Here is a 19,349-nt window from a genome sequence, read left to right as displayed (position 1 = left end):
TTTAATTGTTGGGGATTCATCGAGGGTACAACAAGCCTGGTTACGCTGATTGCATTTGTTAGGTAAAGTCCCTCTTGCAATCGCGTCTTGTCCCCAAAAGGTGTGGCACACACCAAGGCCCCACCTCCTCCCTCCCTCTGCTCTCCTTTCCCCACCTCTCCTTCCTTCTTTCTCTCTTCTCTCCCCTTCCCCCACCCCCACCGTGACCTTAGTTTCCATAGTCATTTTTTTAAGAGCCTTAGATATCCCTCTTTTAATATTTTTGATATTGGGCTATGCCTTCTTCCAGCAAAACAAAAATATTGGTGGGAATTTTTTGAAATAAGGACTGTAGGACTGTAGTTCTTTTTCTTATCTCTTTCTCTCTCTCTCTTTTTTTTTTTTTCCTTTAAGAAAGGGTCTTGCTCTGTTGCCTGATCTAGAGTGCGGTGACATTATGATAGCTCACTGTAACCTCAAACTCCCGGGCTCTCACTGCCTTAGTATAGCCAGGACTACAGGCATGTACCACCACACCCTTTATTTGGTAGAGACAGATTCTCACTATGTTGCTGAAGGCTGGTCTCTAATTCCTGGCCTCAAGTGATCCTGCTACTTAGGCCTCCCAAAGTACTAGGATTATAGGCATGAACCACCACTCCTGGCCCAAGGACTGTAGTTTCTTTTTTGTTTTTATTGAGACAGAGTCTCACTTTGTCACCCTTGGTAAATTACCGTGGCATCATAGCTCACAGCAGCCTCAAACTCCTGGGCTCAAGCGATTCTCTTGCCTCAGCCTCCCTAGTAGCTGGAACTACAGTACCTGCCACAATGCCTGGCTGTTTTTTAGTTGCAGTTGTCATTGTTAATTTTAGCTGGCCTGGGCTGGGTTCAAACCCATCATCCTCGGGGTATGAGATCAGTGCCCTACCCACTGAGCTATGGGTGCTGCCCTGTTACTGCCTCTTATTTAATTTCCTGAAATCTGGGATTGTTAGTGATCTCCTATTTCTCAAATATCATGACTTTTTCCAATTTGTGTTTTGATTTTGTGATACTAATGATAGTATCCTTGAAATGCTGTCCTCTGAGATAATGTTTAATCATCTGGTTCTCCTGACTATTCTTTCTCTGAGGCTGTTTGCCACACCTCCCTCCCTTCCTCTCCTTTGTACTTCTTAAATGGGATTATTTCTTAAATTTCTTCCTTAGCTTGCTATTTTCTTAGAATTCTCTGTTTTGGAGGGGTTAGCTCCTAGGATTTACCTATCATTTCTGTGGATGATTCCTGAGAGCTGTTGCTAGGTCAGTCTCACTCCTGTGTTCCAAACCTTCTAGGTGTCCTCATTGGGCTCTGATCTGTGCATCATGTTATCTCACATCACTCAATCCAAGCAAGTAGCAACTCCTACAGGTTTTCTATTATCTTTATCTTGTAAAGATCATTCATTTTTCTTTTTCTTTTTTCACTCATGCTGGAGTTGGGGTTCTCAATTTGCTTTCCCAAGTTGTTTACATAGCTTGCTAACTCGTTTTTTTAATTTATCATCCTACCTACAGTGGTGAGCATAATTATCCAAAAGCACAGCTCTGATTATGTCAGTCCTCTATTGGATACTTTCAGCCATTCCCTACTGACAACTGAATTAAAAAGCCAGCTTAATAACTTGACATCATTATGCTTCCAGCATGACTTCAACCTGTTTTCAGCCTTAATTTCCAGTGTATGTGATTTTTTTGTATTGGTGTATATGTATGAATGGTGTATGTATGTGCAACTGGGTGTGAGTAGGCCAGTCTTGAGTGGTTTTTAAATTTTGGTTTCTCTTCTGATTGCAAGAGCACTATTGAGGGTGAGCTACTGGTGATTCATTATGAGCATAATAATACTTATTATAGCAATTTACAACAGTGTAAAGAAGCAGTCACACGTTTGCTTATGAGGTACTGAATGATGGTAAGGTAGAGTTGAAGTAGGGAATGAGGAGCAGGTCCTGGAGATCCTAGAATTTCTTTTTTAGCCTGGTTAACATAACACAGGACTTAATTTTCTTTATTGTTGGTACTTTAGGTGATAGAGAAATTATTATAATGTTAAATTGCTATTATGTTTCAGGAACAGAAAACTTGGGAATGAGGAGAGGGAATAAGGGGTTCAGAATGACCTATCATTAGTTTTAGTGAATAGGTAAAAATTATGAGATAGGTATTTTATATTTCCTATTATTTCTGGGCGAGCCATGAGGCTGGCTGCCTGTTTTGAAGGGACATCTTAAAATAACTCCCTAACTGACATTTAGAATTCTATTTGTCAAAAATGGAGAGGTGCTGTGGAATTCCTTCTGCCAAGATTATATGATCCTGCTCCCTGAGCTGGCTTACCCCTCCCTGTCCCTGCACTCTTTATGATACTGTTCTCTCAAGTTCAAAACGTAGGAGATATTTTTGTTTTCCTCCTCACTTACTGTGTTAACTCTGTATTTGCTATTTCCTTAACCTAACTCCTCCTTTCCCCTTATTCTCCCCTCTCACTGGCTGAATCTGGCTATTTTGTTTTACTAGTTCAGGCAAATTCATAAAACCTATTACTGAATTCTCATGATTTTGATCTCTTCCTCACTCGAACCTCTTGGTGCTTTACTGTTCCTCAGTGGCATTTAATACACTCTGCCTTGTATTGTGGTTGTCTTGTCCTCTCTATGAGGGCAAGTACAATATGCTGAAGAGTTGTGATGAAATATTTGTTAAACTGAGTTCTAGATTTTCTACTTTCTACTGACATCCTCTTAATGTCTTGCATTAAATACGATATCTAGAACCTTCTTATTTCTCTCACACCTTTCCCCTCTTTTGACTTTCTCATTTTTGTTCAAGGTATTGCAGTTCTTCTGATTTGTCATGCATGTAGGGAAAGCCTAACTCCACAAAAATTTATAACAGAAATAGGCCAGTTATTTTATAAATGTTAAATGTTTACATGTAATTATTTTAGCACTGAAAGTAATTATCTGATTCGTTGCTTGTTAGCCATTTTTTGGAGTGGGGGTATCTCAGATTCCTATTCAAAGGTGATAAAAACTGCAACTTTTTTTCCTTTAGAAAACTGCACATAAACCCACAAGTGTGTTTTTACATAGTCACACTTCTTCATTTTCCAGATAGAGGCTAAGTATTGTTCACATGGGAAATCTGGTAGAGAAGGAGATATAGCAGTACGTGTATTTACAGAAAACACAAAGAAAAGGCAAAGAGCTCTACCTGGGATTAGTGTACAAGTTTTTTTCTTTTTAGACGGGATCTTATCAGATTGTTCAGGCTGAACTTGGACTCCTGGGCTCAAGAGCTCTTCCTATCTCAGCCTCTCAAGTAGCTGAGACTCTGGGCATGTACCACCATACTTCACTAGTATACATTTTAAGAGAAATGCCTGCTCATGTAGATAATTACATAAATCCGAAATTATTACTTTTTTTTCTTGTGCCTACAAAACAAAAACATTATCTAAGATAGAGTTTAGATGTTAAGATTAAGGATGTGGGGGGAAAAAGGCTAGTAGTGAGCATCATACAAAAGCTTGTACTCAGGCTGGGATGTGTCATGCCTGTAATCCTAGTACTCCTGGAGGCCGAGATGGGAGGATAACTTGAGTTCAGGAGTTTGAGATTGCTGTGAGCCATAATGACACCAACTGCACTCTAGCCTAAGGCAACTGGGTGAGTCTGTCTCAAAAAACAAAAATAAAAACAAAGCCAAAAAACTTGTACTCTATGTGGAGTCTCCGTAAATGGGAAATTTTTTTTTGTCTTACAAAGAAATATGTAAATTATATTTATTGTTAGTAACCACAGCAAAGTAAGGAAAATAATTAAAACTATCCAGATCCACCAACATAGCTGATAATCACTATTAACATTTTGGGGTATATTGTCTTGAACTTTTTCTTTACATTTAGGTATATTTTTATTGTGCAGTTTTTTTAAAATAAAAGATGGGATTATGTTTTTATATGCATTTTTTTTTTTTTACTTTTGGGGAAATTTAAAAAGCATAGAAAAGTACAAAAGCTCCACTGTTCACTAGCAGAATTAACACACTATTAGTATCTCAGCCTATTCCCTTCAATTTTCTTTTTTTTTTTTTTTTTGTAGGGACAGAGTCTCACTTTATCGCCCTCGGTAGCCTCAGTAGAGTGCCATGGTGTCACACAGCTCACAGCTACCTCCAACTCCTGGGCTTAGGTGATTCTCTTGCCTCAGCGTCCCGAGTACTTGGGGCTACAGATGCCCACCATGACGCCCAGTTATTTTTTTGTTGTAGTTTGGCCGGGGCTGGGCTTGAACCCACCACCCTCGGCATATGGGCGGCGCCCCACTCACTGAACTACAGGTGCCGCCCTATTTTTATTTTTCTTTTTTGTAGAGACAGAGTCTCACTTTATGGCCCTCGGTAGAGTGCTATGGCCTCACACAGCTCACAGCAACCTCCAACTCCTGGGCTTAAGGGATTCTCCTGCCTCAGCCTCCCGAGTAGCTGGGACTACAGGCGCCCGCCACAACGCCCAGCTATTTTTTGGTTTGCAGTTCAGCCGGGGCCGGGTTTGAACCCACCACCCTCGGTATATGGGGCCGGCGCCTTACCGACTGAGCCACAGGCGCCGCCCTATTTTTATTTTTTGGAGGGACTGGTTCTTTATTTCAAAAAGACACATATCAATATTCAGTATCAAAACAGTTGCACTACTGGTTTTCTCTTTGTCCCCATTGGCCCCCAAGAGACCATACCAAAGGAGAATACATTTTAAGCCAATAAGCTGCAGGATGTACACCTAACAGGCCTCACTCCGAGAAACCTCACCAAAAAGCGGGGACTGGGCAGGGAAAGAAACTTTAAAAGGTTTTCAGTACACTGCCAGCTCAAAGACTGTAGAGAGCTCTCAGAGCCAGATTTCTCCAGCACAGACTGTTGCAAAGTATGAGGAGATGGCACTTTTAGACATAGCAGCTTCAGACCCAGAAAGGGTAATGAGATGAGTTTCATATTGCTAAATTAGTGGCAAAAACATAATTTTCTTTAAGAAGGCAGGAGAGCAATTATGTGCTCCACTCAACATAAGGAGCACATGATCCATTCTCTGAGTTGTTGGCAAGGGGGTAGAGACAGGATAAAAATCTGGTCTCAGAGGTCTTACCATCTTAATTTGGTCACTTCTAAGGAAAAAAATAAAAAATAAAAGTTGTCCAAAGATATCTTAAAGCTGAAAACCTCAACAGCATGTTTTTGTTGTTGTTTCCTTTCTTTTTTTGGCTAACCCCTTCTGGGATTACCTTTCTGGTTTGGCTGGTACTTTGAGGAGTGAGGTTGTCCATAGAAGAATCTCTCCCTGGGCTCTGTTTGGTTCTCAGTAAGGCAGACCCATACCTTTTCCCCCTCTTCTAAGAAGAGGGCAATATGAATTAAACTGAAAAGTCATCTTCCAAAAGTGAGAAAGGGATTAGATTGCTGCTTCATGAGCTGGGGAAGTATCTGGAATGTTTTACAAATGGTTGCCACAACAACAAAAAAGGTAGTTACAAAATGTGTACATCACAGCATGCTTTTAAAGACATTTTGCTGGGCAGCGCCTGTGGCTCAGTGAGTAGGGCACCGGCCCCATATGCCGAGGGTGGTGGGTTCAAACCCAGCCCCGGCCAAACCGCAACAAAAAAAAAAAATAGCCGGGCGTTGTGGCGGGCGCCTGTAGTCCCAGCTGCTCAGGAGGCTGAGGCAAGAGAATTCCGTAAGCCCAAGAGTTAGAGGTTGCTGTGAGCCGTGTGACGCCACGGCACTCTACTCAAGGGCGGTACAGTGAGACTCTGTCTCTACAAAAAAAATAAATAATAAAGACATTTTGCATTGTGCTGACATTCCCTTAAATGTTGATTTTCAAGGACATCAATTATTCTTACGTTAGACTGTCTGTTTCTTACATTTTTTGATTTCCTTCTAGTTCCTTTATCAGCCGCATTTAATTATTATCTCAAAACTTCCTCTGTGTCAAGAGTTTGATTTTCAGCTGTGTTGGGAATTTTCAAGCTATTTTTGACTCACCCAAATGACTTCTGGAAGTGGGACAGTTTGAGCTATTTTGCTTTAGTTCTTTTTCCCCCTTTAATTGATAGCTTTGAAGTTGAAGCATTAAGTTATGTTCCTTTTGTTCTCTCTCTCTCTCTCATACACATACACCCTTTTATGCTTTGGACTCTTCTTGGGGTGGAGGAAGAATTTGGGACAAGAAATTCTATGAGGAAAGTTCAGCAGCCTTAGCATATATCAAATGTATCTTTTTAGGAGCATTATTCCATTAAGAGAGTTGAGTGGTTTTTCCTCAATATCCTCAGTAGATTTTGGAATCTTTTTCTGACTCTGTGCCATGTCGCCCCCACCCCTTTTTTTGTTTGTTAAGAGACAAGGTCTTCCTCTTGTCATCCAGGCTGGAGTACTGTTGCCCCATCATAGCTCACTGCAACGTCAGACTCCTGAGTTCCAATGATTCTCCTGTCTCAGCCGACCAAGTAGCTAGGACTACAGGTGTGCATCACTGCACACAGCTAATTTGTTTGTTTTTTGTAGAAATGGAATTTGAGGTTGCTGTGAGCGAGGCTGACACCATGGCATTCTAGCCTGGGTAACAGAGTGAAACTCTGTCAAAAAAAAAAAAGAAGGCTAGGTGCGGTGGCACACACCTGTAATCCTCACATTCTGGGAGGCCGAGGCAGGTGGATTGCCTGAGCTCACAGGTTTGAGACCAGCCTGAGCAAGAGCGAGACCCTGTTTCTAAAAATAGCTGGGTGTTGTGGCAGGTGCCTGTAGTCCCAGGTACTTGAGAGGCTGAGGCAAGAGAATTGCTTGAGCCCAAGAGTTTGAGGTTATTGTGAGCTATGATGTCATGGCACTCAGTATACTGAGGGTGACTGAGACTCTGTCTTAAGAAAGAAAGAAAGACAGAGAGAGAAAGAAGGAAGAAAGAAGGGAGGAGAGAATGAGAGAGAAAGAAAAAAGTATTTTCCCCTTTCTAGGGGGTGAGAACTTACTTTAAGGGTAAGTTTTCAACATGTTTTAAACTTTTTTAAATAAACATAAAATTGGCATGGTCATATGTTTATACCGTGGAATATGGTGATAAAAGTGTGTGGGGAAAAACGTGAAATGTATAGCAGATGTGACACTTGTCAAAACAAGTGTTTAGGACTTTTTAACTAACTTGTGAATAAAATGGTAAATTTGAAATTTTATGTGAACTGAAAAACAAATCAGGGACTTTTAGAAATAGGTTGATTGAGGGCGGCGCCTGTGGCTCAGTGAGTAGGGCGCCAGCCCCATATGCCGAGGGTGGCGGGTTCAAACCCAGCCCCGGCCAAACTGCAACCAAAAAATAGCCGGGCGTTGTGGCGGGCGCCTGTAGTCCCAGCTGATCGGGAGGCTGAGGCAAGAGAATCGCGTAAGCCCAAGAGTTAAGAGGTTGCTGTGAGCCGTGTGACGCCACGGCACTCTACCCGAGGGCGGTACAGTGAGACTCTGTCTCTACAAAAAAAAAAAAAAAAAAAAAAAAAAAGAAATAGGTTGATTGAAAAAGAGACTGTATTGTGTTTAAAAATGTTCAGAAAATTTATGTAAAGTTTTCGGGTAATGTGAGATGTTAAAGGTAGAAAGATCTTAGTTTATCATTTACATAATATATTTTTAATGTATTAGTTCATTGTATAACTATTTATTGAGCACTTACTATAAGCCTGGCATTGATTTAGGTATCGGAGATGTGACTTGAATAAAAGAAAGCCCTTATCCTTGTAGAGCTAGATTGTAGTAAGTAGGTAAGAAATAAATGTATAAACATAATTTGAATTATAAAGTAGCATATTACTTGTTTGAGCTATCTAGAATAGTGATCCTAAAGCTGTGACCCTTTAATTCAGTTCCTCATGTTGTGGTGACCCCCAGCCATAAGGGTTGCGGCATTAGGAAGGTTGAGAACCACTGATCTAGAAGAAATGAGCTGCCACAATATAAGAAATAACTGAAAAAAATTTTTAGCACATATGGTTTTCACCAGATTCTTTAAATCTGAAAGAAATAGCTTTTTTGAATTTTTTTTCCAGAGTTTCATTTTGTTGCCCTCTGTAGAGTGCAGTAGTGTCACAGCTCACAGCAACTCAAACTCTTGGGCTCAAGCAAAGTAGCTGGGAGTATAGGCGCCCACCATAGTGCCCATCTATTTTTAGAGACAGGGTTCTCACTCTTTTTCAGGCTGGTCTCAAACTCATAAGCTCAGGAGATTTCACCCACCTCAGCCTCCCAGAGTGGTGGGATTACAGGTGTGAGCCACTGTACCTGGCGGAAATTGTTTTTTGATTTATGTCAAAACTTCTCAAATAACATTTACAAGTGATCTTTCTAGCAGTTTTTACTTAAAAAATTTATTTCATGGTGGTATGGAGGAATAGCAATATTCCTTAATTTTGTTTTAAATTTGCCTATCTAGACTGGGTGTGGTGGCTCATGCCTGTAATCTTAGCACCCTCGGAGGCTGAGGTGGGCGGATTGCTTGAGCTCTGCAGTTTGAGACTAGCCTGAGCAAGAGTGAGATTTCATCTCTAAAAAATAGCCAGGCATTGTGATAGGCACCTGGAGTCCCAGGTACTCAGGAAGCTGAGGCAGGAGGATTACTTGAGCACAAGAGTTTGAGGTTGCTGTAACCTATGATGCCATGGCACTGTACTGAGGGTGGCAAAGTGAGACTGTCTCAATAAATAAATAAATAAATAAATAAATAAATAAATTTGCCTATCTATATGGAAATCTTGGACCAGTGCTTGAGCTCTTTGGGCTTTGGTTTTTTATTCCTAAAATGAAATGGGTAGCCTCCTTCCATGATTTTAAAGCTGTGCTTATCAATGGCATTCTTTTTCTTCCTCATAATAGTTTGACTTTGTTATGTTTTATTTATTTATTTATTTTTTTTGTGGTTTTTGGCCGGGGACCGGCGCCCTACTCCTTGAGCCACAGGCGCTACCCAACTTGTTATGTTTTATATATTAGGAGTATGTGGATCTTTGTAAGATTTCATTTGAAAATAGGTTTTCACTACTTCATCTTTTATTCTTGCTTTTCTTTTCTTTCTTTCTTTTCATTTCTTTTTTAGATGAAGGCTTGTTATGTTGCCCAGGCTAGACTCAAACATCTGGGCTCAGAATGATCCTTCCATCTCAGCCTCCTGAATAGTTGGGACTACAAGATGCACCACTGTGCCTACCCAATTACTTATCTTTTCAAGATTTTCTTGGCTGCTGGGAAGAATATAACTTGAGATAGCTCATATAGAAAAAGTGAATTTTCTGCAGGGATATATGCATATCTTCTGGAAATCAAATGGCAAATGTTCCAAAATATTCCTTTCTTTTTTTTTGAGACAGAACCTCACTTTGTCACCCTTGGTAGAGTGCCGTGGCGTCATAGGGCACAGCAACCTCAACTCTTAGGCTCAAGTGATTCTCTTGCCTCAGCCTCCTAAGTAGCTGGGACTACAGGTGCCCACCACCACGCCTGGCTATTTTTAGAGACAGGGTCTCACTATGGCTCAGGCTGGTCTCAAATCTGTGAGCTCAGGCAATCCACCCACCTTGGCCTCCCAGAGTGCTAGGATTATAGGTGTGAGCCACCATGCCCGGCCCAAAAGTATTTCTTTGAAGTATTATGTATTTGTGTACTACTTAGTAATATGTGTAATAGTAAACATAGCATATAAAACGTCTGAAAGGATATTATGAAAAATAGAAATTAAAAAAAAAAAAAGAAAGAGAAACACAGTTTCGCTTTTTATATCCCAGTAGATTGGCTTGCATAGTTTCTAGAATGATTACTCCTACTTTTGGGAAGTCATTGATATCTACCAAACTCACTTGCATTAAAATTTCCTGATCTTTTCCTTTATCCCAGCTCAGCTACCCATGCAAATGTTTGTATCTTAGAATTTATCATTACTATCATTGGTAACATCTTAATTTTAAATATCTGCTCTCTGATGATTACTTTCTGTTCCTGCCAACTCATCTACTGTTTCTAATTAACAATTTTCAGAATGCATTGAGACTTGTCCTTTACCAGCCTTCTCTTATCTTCTTTCCCTCATCCTCTAATGATTTCCTTGCATATATTCTTAACTTTCTTGCCCTGTTTTCTGCTTTACCTGGTAGGAGATCAAGTCTAGCCAAAACAATCTTTCTCTTTTTTTCATAGTCATTCCTTTTAAGCCTGGAAAGTGCCAGGCATCTAAAAGTACCCTTTTGTCAAGTCCCATGACTGATTCATTCTTATTCTCTCTCTCTTTTTTTTTTTCTTTTTGAGACAGTCTCACTCTGTTGCCCGAGGCTAGAGTGCCACATAAGCCCAGCTAATAGCAACCTCAAACTTCTGGGTTCAAGTGATCCTCTTGCCTCAACCTCCCGAGTAGCTGTGACAACAGGCACCTGCCACAATGTTTGGCTAATTTTTTTATTTTTAGTAGAGATGGGGGTTTCACTCTTGCTCAGGCCAGTCTCAAACTCCTGAGCTCAAGGAATCCTCCTTGCCTCTGCCTCCCAGAGTCCTAGGATTACAGGTGTGAGCCACCACGCCTGGCTTCATTCTTTTCTCTGTTTAGGCTAATTTTCTCTTACCCATTTACATTAGTTACTTCCCTGTGGTTCACACATTTTTCTTCTTTATGAGAGACTAATCTAATCAAATTGAACATCTTTTGGATCTTATTTTATACTCATCAGGGAGTAAAATTGGCTCAGCTTGGCGAAGATGTTTATCCCTGACACTGTAAACTATAACCAAGAAGAGCAAGGTACCATATTGTAAGCATTGCTGATGGGGCCCACCATTCAGAATTTAGTAGCAGTAGAAATTAGTATGACATTACTTCTTTCAAAAAGTAGATATGAGTTAGGCAGACATGCCCTCCCCCCAAAAGGAAAACCCTGCTTAGCTAATCAGTCTTTAAGGTAGAGAGAAATCCTAATCTAGAGGCCATGAATACCCAAAAGAGAATCTTTAAATACTCTAAAATTGTTTGAAGTATTGTTGTGTGTTTAAATATGTGCTTAAGGCCACAGTTAAAGGGAGCTGTGACCAAAGGACTCTGCTATAGGGTTTTTTATTTTTTTTCAATAATTACCTATAATTCCATGGATTTAGAAATCTTAACAGTGAAAGATGAACAAGAAATGGTTTTTGCTATTGTATTTTTTTTTTTTTTTTTTTTTTTTTTGTAGAGACAGAGTCTCACTGTACTGCCCTCGGGTAAAGTGCCGTGGCGTCACACGGCTCACAGCAACCTCCAACCCTTGGGCACACGCGATTCTCCTGCCTCAGCCTCCCAAGCAGCTGGGACCACAGGCGCCCGCCACAACGCCGGCTATTTTTCATTGCAGTTTGGCCGGGGCTGGGTTTGAACCCGCCACCCTCGGCATATGGGGCCGGTGCCCTACTCACTGAGCCACAGGCACCGCCCCTTTGCTATTGTATTTTAAATTCAATATAATTAAAGAGATAAAACAATTTTTAATGAAAAAAATGAATTCTTCAAAACTTCAGTTTGACAAATGCATGTTGTAAATTGGTGTTTTCTCTTTATGTACATTTTAGATCAACAGAGGAGAATATTTTTGCCACCTCCACCTGGAATTAGAAAATGTGTCATATCCACCAATATTTCTGCAACTTCTTTGACAATAGATGGAATCAGGTACAATTTTTGAAATTTTTCTTAATGTCAAGTAAGCCACTTAGCTAAACATTACTGAGTTTTCTTACTCTGTGTCCTTCTCTAAATCCCTTCTCACATACTTTTTGGGGTCTTAACTTGTAATCACCTGTTGTTTTTTGTAATTACCTATATTTTGGTAATTATTGATTATGTTGAGCAGAAAATAGAATGGGAAATATATACTGCATTCCTGTTCACACTTTTTTATTTTTTTATTTTCATTTTTTTATTGAGACAGAGTCTCACTTTGTCACCCTCAGTAGAGTGCTATGACATCAAGGCTCACAGCAACCTCAAACTCTTGAGCTCAAGTGATTCTTTTACCTTAGCCTCCCAAGTAGCTGAGACTATAGGTGCCCGCCACAACGCCTGGTTACTGTTTTAGAGATGGGGTCTCACTCCTGTTCAGGCTGGTCTTGAACTCAAGAGCTCCAGCAGTCCACCCACCTAGGCCTCCCAGAGTGTTGAGATTATAGGTGTGAGCCACCACGCCCAGCCCACACTTTTTTTTTTGCAGTAATGTGATTTCACTGTGTTGCCCCATGCTGGGGTGTGGTGGTTTTTCACATTCGTGATCCTTGTGCAGCATAGCTTCTAACTTCTGCCTCAGAGAACTTGGTAGCTGGGACTATAGGTGTGTGCCACTGCACATGGTTGTTCACACTTTTAACTACTTGGCAACTTTAAGCTTTCTCTTTTCAAATTTAAGATTATATATAATGCCTCATGGTTTTCATTAAACAGGAAGCCACACCTATTTTTCTGTACTCTGATTACCACAATATACCTTAAATGATCCAATATTCCCTTTTACTTTGCGCCCCCATTTGGTAGAGTACTTTGTTTATCTGGATGTATTGTCTCTCATTTTTTACCTGTTTGTGAATATGAACTATGATACAGGTCCCTTACCTTTTTTGGATATAATCAATGATGCTGTCAAATTTTTGAGTAAATTCGGTAGATAAATGCTTCGAACTTTTTAAGTCTAGAGTCATAGCTAATGTGATGTTCTTTCACACTGTTAAACCATATTTTGTTAGGATATTTATCTTTTACCCAATATATTTTATGTCTCTTAAGTCTGACTTTCTGCCACAGAAATTCTATACCTGAATCTCAAAGATGCTGTATGTTTCTTCTGGGTAAAATGTTCACCTACGTCTAAGAGAAAAATCTAATTTCTTCTGCTTTGCTCTTATATTTAAAAAATAATGATTTTACTATGGGGTCAGGGGAGAAGCTCTTCTAAATATATTGACATCTGTAATTTTCTATTTCCAGCACAAGCAAAAGCCATTAAATAGCATATTTCAGAATGTTGTCTTCTGTGAATGATAGGCTTGTGACGATTCCTAACTTAGTTCTTTACCTGACTTGTTCTCTATTTAATTGGCTTAAAATGATATGTTAATGGCTAGTTGGAATTAGTTCTGAACCTATTAGATTAGTCTGAAGCTTATTTTCAAGTTTTTTTCAGCTGAGGTGAAATTTATATAATGAAATAAATCATTTAAGAGGGAACAATTAAGGAGTATTTAATACATTTACAGTATTGTGTGCAACACTACTACCCTGTTCCCCGAAAATAAGACATCCTCCGAAAATAAGACCTACTCACAGGAAAGATAAGACGTCTCCTGAAAATAAGACCTAGCGCATCTTTGGGAGCAAACCTTAATATAAGGCACTGTCTTATTTTCGGGGAAACAGGGTAGTTCTAAAACATTGTGTTACCTCAGAATAAAATCCCATACCCATTAAGCTGGTAATCTACATTCTCCTCTCCACCCTAGCCCTTAGTAACCATCTGTTACTCTCTGTATGTATTTTCTGTTGTGGATATTTCCTATAAATGGAATCATGCAATATCTGACCTTTTTTGTTTGATTTCTTTGACTTAGCATAAAGTTTTTAGATTTGTCCATGTTGTAACATATATCAGTGCTTCATTCTTTCTTTATAGACAAATTATATTCCATTGTATGTATACTGCAATTTGTTTATCCATTCACCCACTAATGGTTAATGGGCATTAAGGTTCTTTTTACCTTTTTGGTATTATTAATAGTGCTGCTGGGAACATTTATCTATAAATATTTATTTGATTATTTCTTTTTCAGTTCTTTTGTGGTTATGGTTAGTATTGGAATTGATAGGTCTTGAGGTAATTTTGTGTTTAACTTTTCGAGGAATTCCTAAACCATTTTCCACATTGAACCATTTTATATTCTCACCAGTGACGTTTAAGGGTTCCAATTTCTTGACTTTTAGGTTTTACACTAAATATAAAAGGCATGGTATAGTTGTTAAATTGATAGAAAAGGAGAACCCAAGTGTTTAAAAATTAACAAGTTTTCCCTTTATTTTCCAGAAACTTAACTTGCTTTCATTCTCCTTAGATACGTGGTAGATGGTGGCTTTGTGAAGCAGTTAAATCACAACCCCAGATTAGGACTGGACATCCTGGAGGTGGTTCCAATTTCAAAGTAAGTCTCTAGGTCAAGCCTTTTGTTCAAGGATTAGTTGATTAGATAATTTCTAGTTGGTATGGAAGTAAGTTACTTGGGAAACCTACAAAACATTTTGGGGACTTGTTTTTTTTTTTATTTTCCTTCTGTAGGAGTGAGGCATTACAGCGAAGTGGCCGGGCTGGCAGGACTTCCTCAGGAAAATGCTTTCGGATCTATAGTAAAGATTTTTGGAACCAGTGTATGCCTGACCATGTGATCCCTGAGATTAAGAGGACTAGTTTGACATCTGTAGTTCTGACCTTAAAGTGCCTTGCCATACACGATGTCATAAGGTATGTGGAAAATAGGAGAAAAGAAAAAATTTGTTAGGGGGAGCCAGGACATTTCCTTGAAAATTCTTCTGTTGTATTTGACTCATACATCCCTGAGAATTAAGGCTAATCTGTATTCAGGTTGGTTTTTATTTATTTATTTATTTATTTATTTTTTTGTAGAGACAGAGTCTCACTTTATGGTTTTTTTTGTTTTTTATTTTTATTTTTATTTTTATTTATTTATTTTTTTTGTTCCAGGTTGGTTTTTATATTGGTTGCTCTTCAACTAAACCAAAATAAAAGGCTTCCTTGCATTGCTTTACTACGAATTGATCCTTTGCTCATGTTGGCTTGATAGGGGGGACTCAAGCTGATGTTTATTTGGATCCCTTGGTGATCACTGTTTATTTGTAATGAAAGGTATTAATTATCCTAATTCTAGTTGGAAAGGTTTTTTTTTGGCTTTTTTGGGATGAGCAGCATTATACTGGATACTCTGAAAGACAAAGTAGTACTCTGTAGTTTTTTGCTTTTATTAAGTTTAAGTTATATTGGGGAAACAAAGTTCAGACACACGAAGGAGAGAATAGAACAACTATTTTTAGTAAAATGTTAACCTATGTAATTTATTGATACAGGACAGAATATTGTTGTAGGGGATGAAAATTTTGTATCAGACGTGGTAGAGGGAGCAATGAAGGAAAATACTGTCTTATTTTTTATTTTGGTCTTAATTGGCTGGGAATCTAAAATTGTTGGGAACCTTGGGAAAAGGTAACCACGCATTCTTTAAATTCATAATAATAACTGATTAGTAGATACTCTCAAATATATATTGTATACTCGTGGAAAGCCAATTTCAAAATGTTTTGGATAGTTACTGTAAGTCTAGAGAGTTTCTAAATGAGAATATGTAAATTCTAGAAAGAGGAAAGCATGTAATAAAATAAATTCTAACTGAAATCATAAATGATACCAATGGGAGGGAAAGGAAGAGCCACAAGCTCAGAATGAATATATATTAGAAAAACAGGAACAATAACTACTTTGTATTATCTGCACCAAGTTATTTTTCCATCTAAAGTTTTAAGAGCTAGGGTGTACTAAAAATCCTCCAATTACAAGAGGTCAAAAAAACCCAATCCTTCTTTTTAAATTGTATGCAAATAAGGAGAGGTGGAGCCAGTATTTAGGATAAATTGTATAGTATTCATAGGTAACAAAAGGAAATGGAGAGTCTCAATCATTACTTTGCTTTCCTTTCTTATTGGAATTTAGAATGATTTTAGTGGCACTCCGGGAGGGTGAGTGGATTGCTTGAGCTCAGCAGTTTGAAATCACCCTGAGCAAAAGAGTGAAACCCCATCTCTACCTAAAATAGAAAAAAAATGGCTGGGCACCCGTAGCTCAGTGGCTAGGGTGCTGACCACATGCACCGGGGCTGATGGGTTCGAACCTGGTCTGGGCCTGCTAAACAAACAAACAAACAAAAAAATAGACGGGCGTTGTAGTAGGCGCCTGTAGTCCCAGCTACCAGGGAAGTTGAGGCAAGAGAATCGCTTGAGCCCAGGAGTTTGAGGTTGCTGTGAGCAACCATAATGGTGTGGCATTCTACAGAGGGCGACAAAGTGAGACCCTGTCTCAATAAAAAAATAAATAAATAAAAATAGAAAAAATAGCTGTGCATTTTGGCAGATGCCTGTAGTCCCAGCTACTTAAAAGTCTGAGGCAAGAGGATCGCTTGAGCCCTGGGCCCTGAAGTTGCTGTGAACTATGACACTATGGCACTCTAGCCTGGGACAACAGAGTGAGACTCTGTCTTCACAAGAAAATTTAAAAAAGATTTAAAACTGGAAAGGCAAGAATAAGTCTGAATAAGAAGACTAAGATGGATTAGGAAATAATGAGACAGAATCTAATACCATAAATGAATTTGTCTTGAGCATTTAGACATTATTTTCTTGGTACTAAAAGAACTTGCAGATTTAATGTCAGTGCTATTGTGAACCATCTATGAGAAATTTTGCAGACTAGGTTACCAAAAAATTGTGAGAAAGGCACAAATGTCTTGATTTTTTCATATAGTAAAATAGGTAGATTCTAGAAAGAACTGGCTTGTAAGCTTAACATTGATTCCTAGCAAATTCTATTATAGTTTATTAAAAAATGGTTTAAGAGAATTTAATGATGATTTATAATAATGAGTTCAAATAGTTCACAATGAATATATCATTGTGAGCCATTTTCTTTTCAGTTTGAGGACAGAACCATCCACATAATGGGTGTTCCTCAAAAATTTATTGAATGTTGGCTCTCTGCCCATAGTTGAGTGAGTAGGGCACTGGCCATAGACACCGAACTGGCAGGTTCGAGCTTGGGCCAGGCTTGCTAAAACAACAATGAGAACTGCAACCAAAAAATAGCTGGATATTGTGTTGGGTGCCTGTAGTCCCAGCTACTTGGAAGGTTGAGGCAAGAGAATCACTTAAGCCCGAGAATTTGAGTTTGCTGTGAGCTGTACTGCCACGGTACTCTACCCAGGGTGACAGCTTGAGACTCTGTCTCAAAAAAAAAAAAAAGAATTTATTGAATGTTAACGTAATGTATTTTGTTTTCAACACAGTATCACGGTATTTAACAGCATTGCGTTTGATATCCTTATGAAAAATAAAGTCATCTGTAGATGATAGTACTACTGAAAAGATCATAGTTGCCAAATCTAAAAAGCATCAATTAATTGCTTAGTGTAGCCTAGATGGAAGCTTTACTGGGAGTGTGCTAAATTTAGCTCCCTCTTTCCTGATAAGCCATTTTTAATGAAGATATTGAATAATACCCTGTTTCCCTGAAAATAAGACAGTGTCTTATATTAAGGTGTGCTCCCAAAGATGCGCTAGGTGTTATTTTCAGGGGACGTCTTATCTTTCCTGTGAGTAGGTCTTATTTTCGGAGGATGTCTTATTTTGGGGAAAACAGGGTAGTAGAGTCTTGATTATCAGATTCCTAAAAATGTCTTGCCTGTAGTCCCAGCTATTCAGGAGGCTGAAGCAAGAGAATCACGTAAGCCCAGGAGTTGGAGGTTGCTGTGAGCTGTGACACTACGGCACTCTACTGAGGGCAATAAAGTGAGACTCTGTCTCTAAAAAAAGAAAATGTCTTGATATCTTACAGGTAGATTTTTTTTTTTTTTTTTTGAGATAGAGTCTCATTATGTTGCCCTTGGTAGAGTGCAATGGTGTCATAGCTCACAGCAACCTCAGACTTTTGGGCTTAAGTGATTCTCTTGCCTCAGCCTCCTGAGTAGCTGGGGCTACAGGCACCCACCACAATGCGTGGCTGTTTTTTTTGTTATGGTTGTCATTGTTGTTTAACAGGCCTGGGCTAGGTTTGAACCTGCCAGCCCCAGTGTATGTGGCTGGTGCCCTAACCACTGAGCTATGGGTGCTTAGTAGAGCCAGGTAGATGATTAAAAATAAGTTTTAGAATGATCTCAGTAGGCCAGAAGAGTGGTTATAAAAATCAACAAAGTATAAATCTTAAACATCTTTTTTTTTTTTTTTAAGAGAGAGGGTCTTACTCTGTTCCCAGGCTGGTGTGCAGTGGTACACTTACAGCTCATCGTAACCTCAAACTTCTGTGCTGAAACCATCCTGTTGCCTCAGCCTCCTAAGAAGTTGTGATTATAGGCATGTACCACCATGCCTTACTCATTTCAAAATGTTTTCGTATGAAGGGGGTTTTGCTGTGTTGATCAGAATGGTCTTAAATTCTTGGGCTCATGTAATGCTGTTTCAGCCTCCCAAAGTGCTGGGATTATAGACGTAAGCAACTACATACACCCCGCCTTGGATACATCTTATATCCTGTGTTTTGGATGCACAATAAGGAGATAGATATGGAAAAGATCTGAAATTATCAGATCACCACAAACTTTAGATTGCGGTTAGGTTTCTGTTTAAAAACACAACAAAAATAATCCAACTGGCATATAGACTTTGGTTATATTAGTAAATGTAATGTCTGTATGACAGGGAATTATGGCATTCCTGTCCTGTATTGGTTACTTAATGTTGGAATTCAATTTTAGATACCAAGTTTAATAAGGAAGGATGGGGTGCAGGGGCTCATGCCTATAATCCTAGCACATTGGAAGGCTGAGGTGGGTGGACTGCTTGAGCGCAGAAGCTCAAGACCAGCCTTGCTCAAGAGGAGCAATAGCGAAACGGTGACTCTAAAAGTAGCCGGGTATTGCGGTGGGTATCTGTAGTCTCAGCTACTTGGGAGGCTGAGGCAAGAGGATTACCTGAACCCAAGAGTTTGAGGTTGCTATGAGGTATGACCCCACAGCACTCTGCTAGGGGCAAGAAAATGAGACTTTGTCTCAAAAAAAAAAAAAAAAAAGTTTAACCATGAGTTTGATAAGCTAGAGTAATTGTAGAGGGTGGTAATTGAATATGGTGGGTCATACAGAAACCAAATAATTTATAAGGAGTGCTTCATGCAATTAATAACTGGTGGAATCAGGGGAAAAAATTAACACAGTGTATAGAATTTGCAGTATTTCACAAAAAAATAGTTTTCATTGCTGGGCAAGGTGGCTCATGCCTATAATCCTAGCACTCTGGGAGGCTTAGGCAGGTGAATTGCCTGAGCTCATAGATTCGAGAACCAGCCTGAGCCAGAGTGAGACTCATCTCTAAAATAGCTGGGTGTTGTGGTGGATACCTGTAGTCCCAGCTACTGGGAGGCTGAGGCAAGAGAATCGCTTGAGCCCAAGAGCTTGAGGTTACTATG

At 39.3% G+C, this 19,349-nt stretch overlaps 1 protein-coding gene across 2 annotated transcripts in view; it reads left to right on the top strand.

The window, feature by feature from the left end:
• Nucleotides 1-19,349, top strand: part of DHX40 (DEAH-box helicase 40) — a 52,252-nt gene that overhangs the window by 11,280 nt on the left and 21,623 nt on the right. For both annotated transcript variants that reach the window (XM_053569279.1, XM_053569280.1), the window contains exons 8-10: nucleotides 11,647-11,746; nucleotides 14,170-14,256; nucleotides 14,391-14,573. In XM_053569279.1, coding sequence (XP_053425254.1) covers nucleotides 11,647-11,746; nucleotides 14,170-14,256; nucleotides 14,391-14,573 — 370 coding nt within the window. The remainder of the gene's footprint in view (nucleotides 1-11,646; nucleotides 11,747-14,169; nucleotides 14,257-14,390; nucleotides 14,574-19,349) is intronic.

This window comes from Nycticebus coucang, chromosome 18, assembly GCF_027406575.1.
Source record: "Nycticebus coucang isolate mNycCou1 chromosome 18, mNycCou1.pri, whole genome shotgun sequence".
NCBI classification, from domain to species: Eukaryota; Metazoa; Chordata; class Mammalia; order Primates; family Lorisidae; genus Nycticebus; species Nycticebus coucang.
The sequence above is the reverse complement of the archived record's forward strand: the minus strand, read 5'-3'. Positions and strand labels throughout refer to the sequence as shown.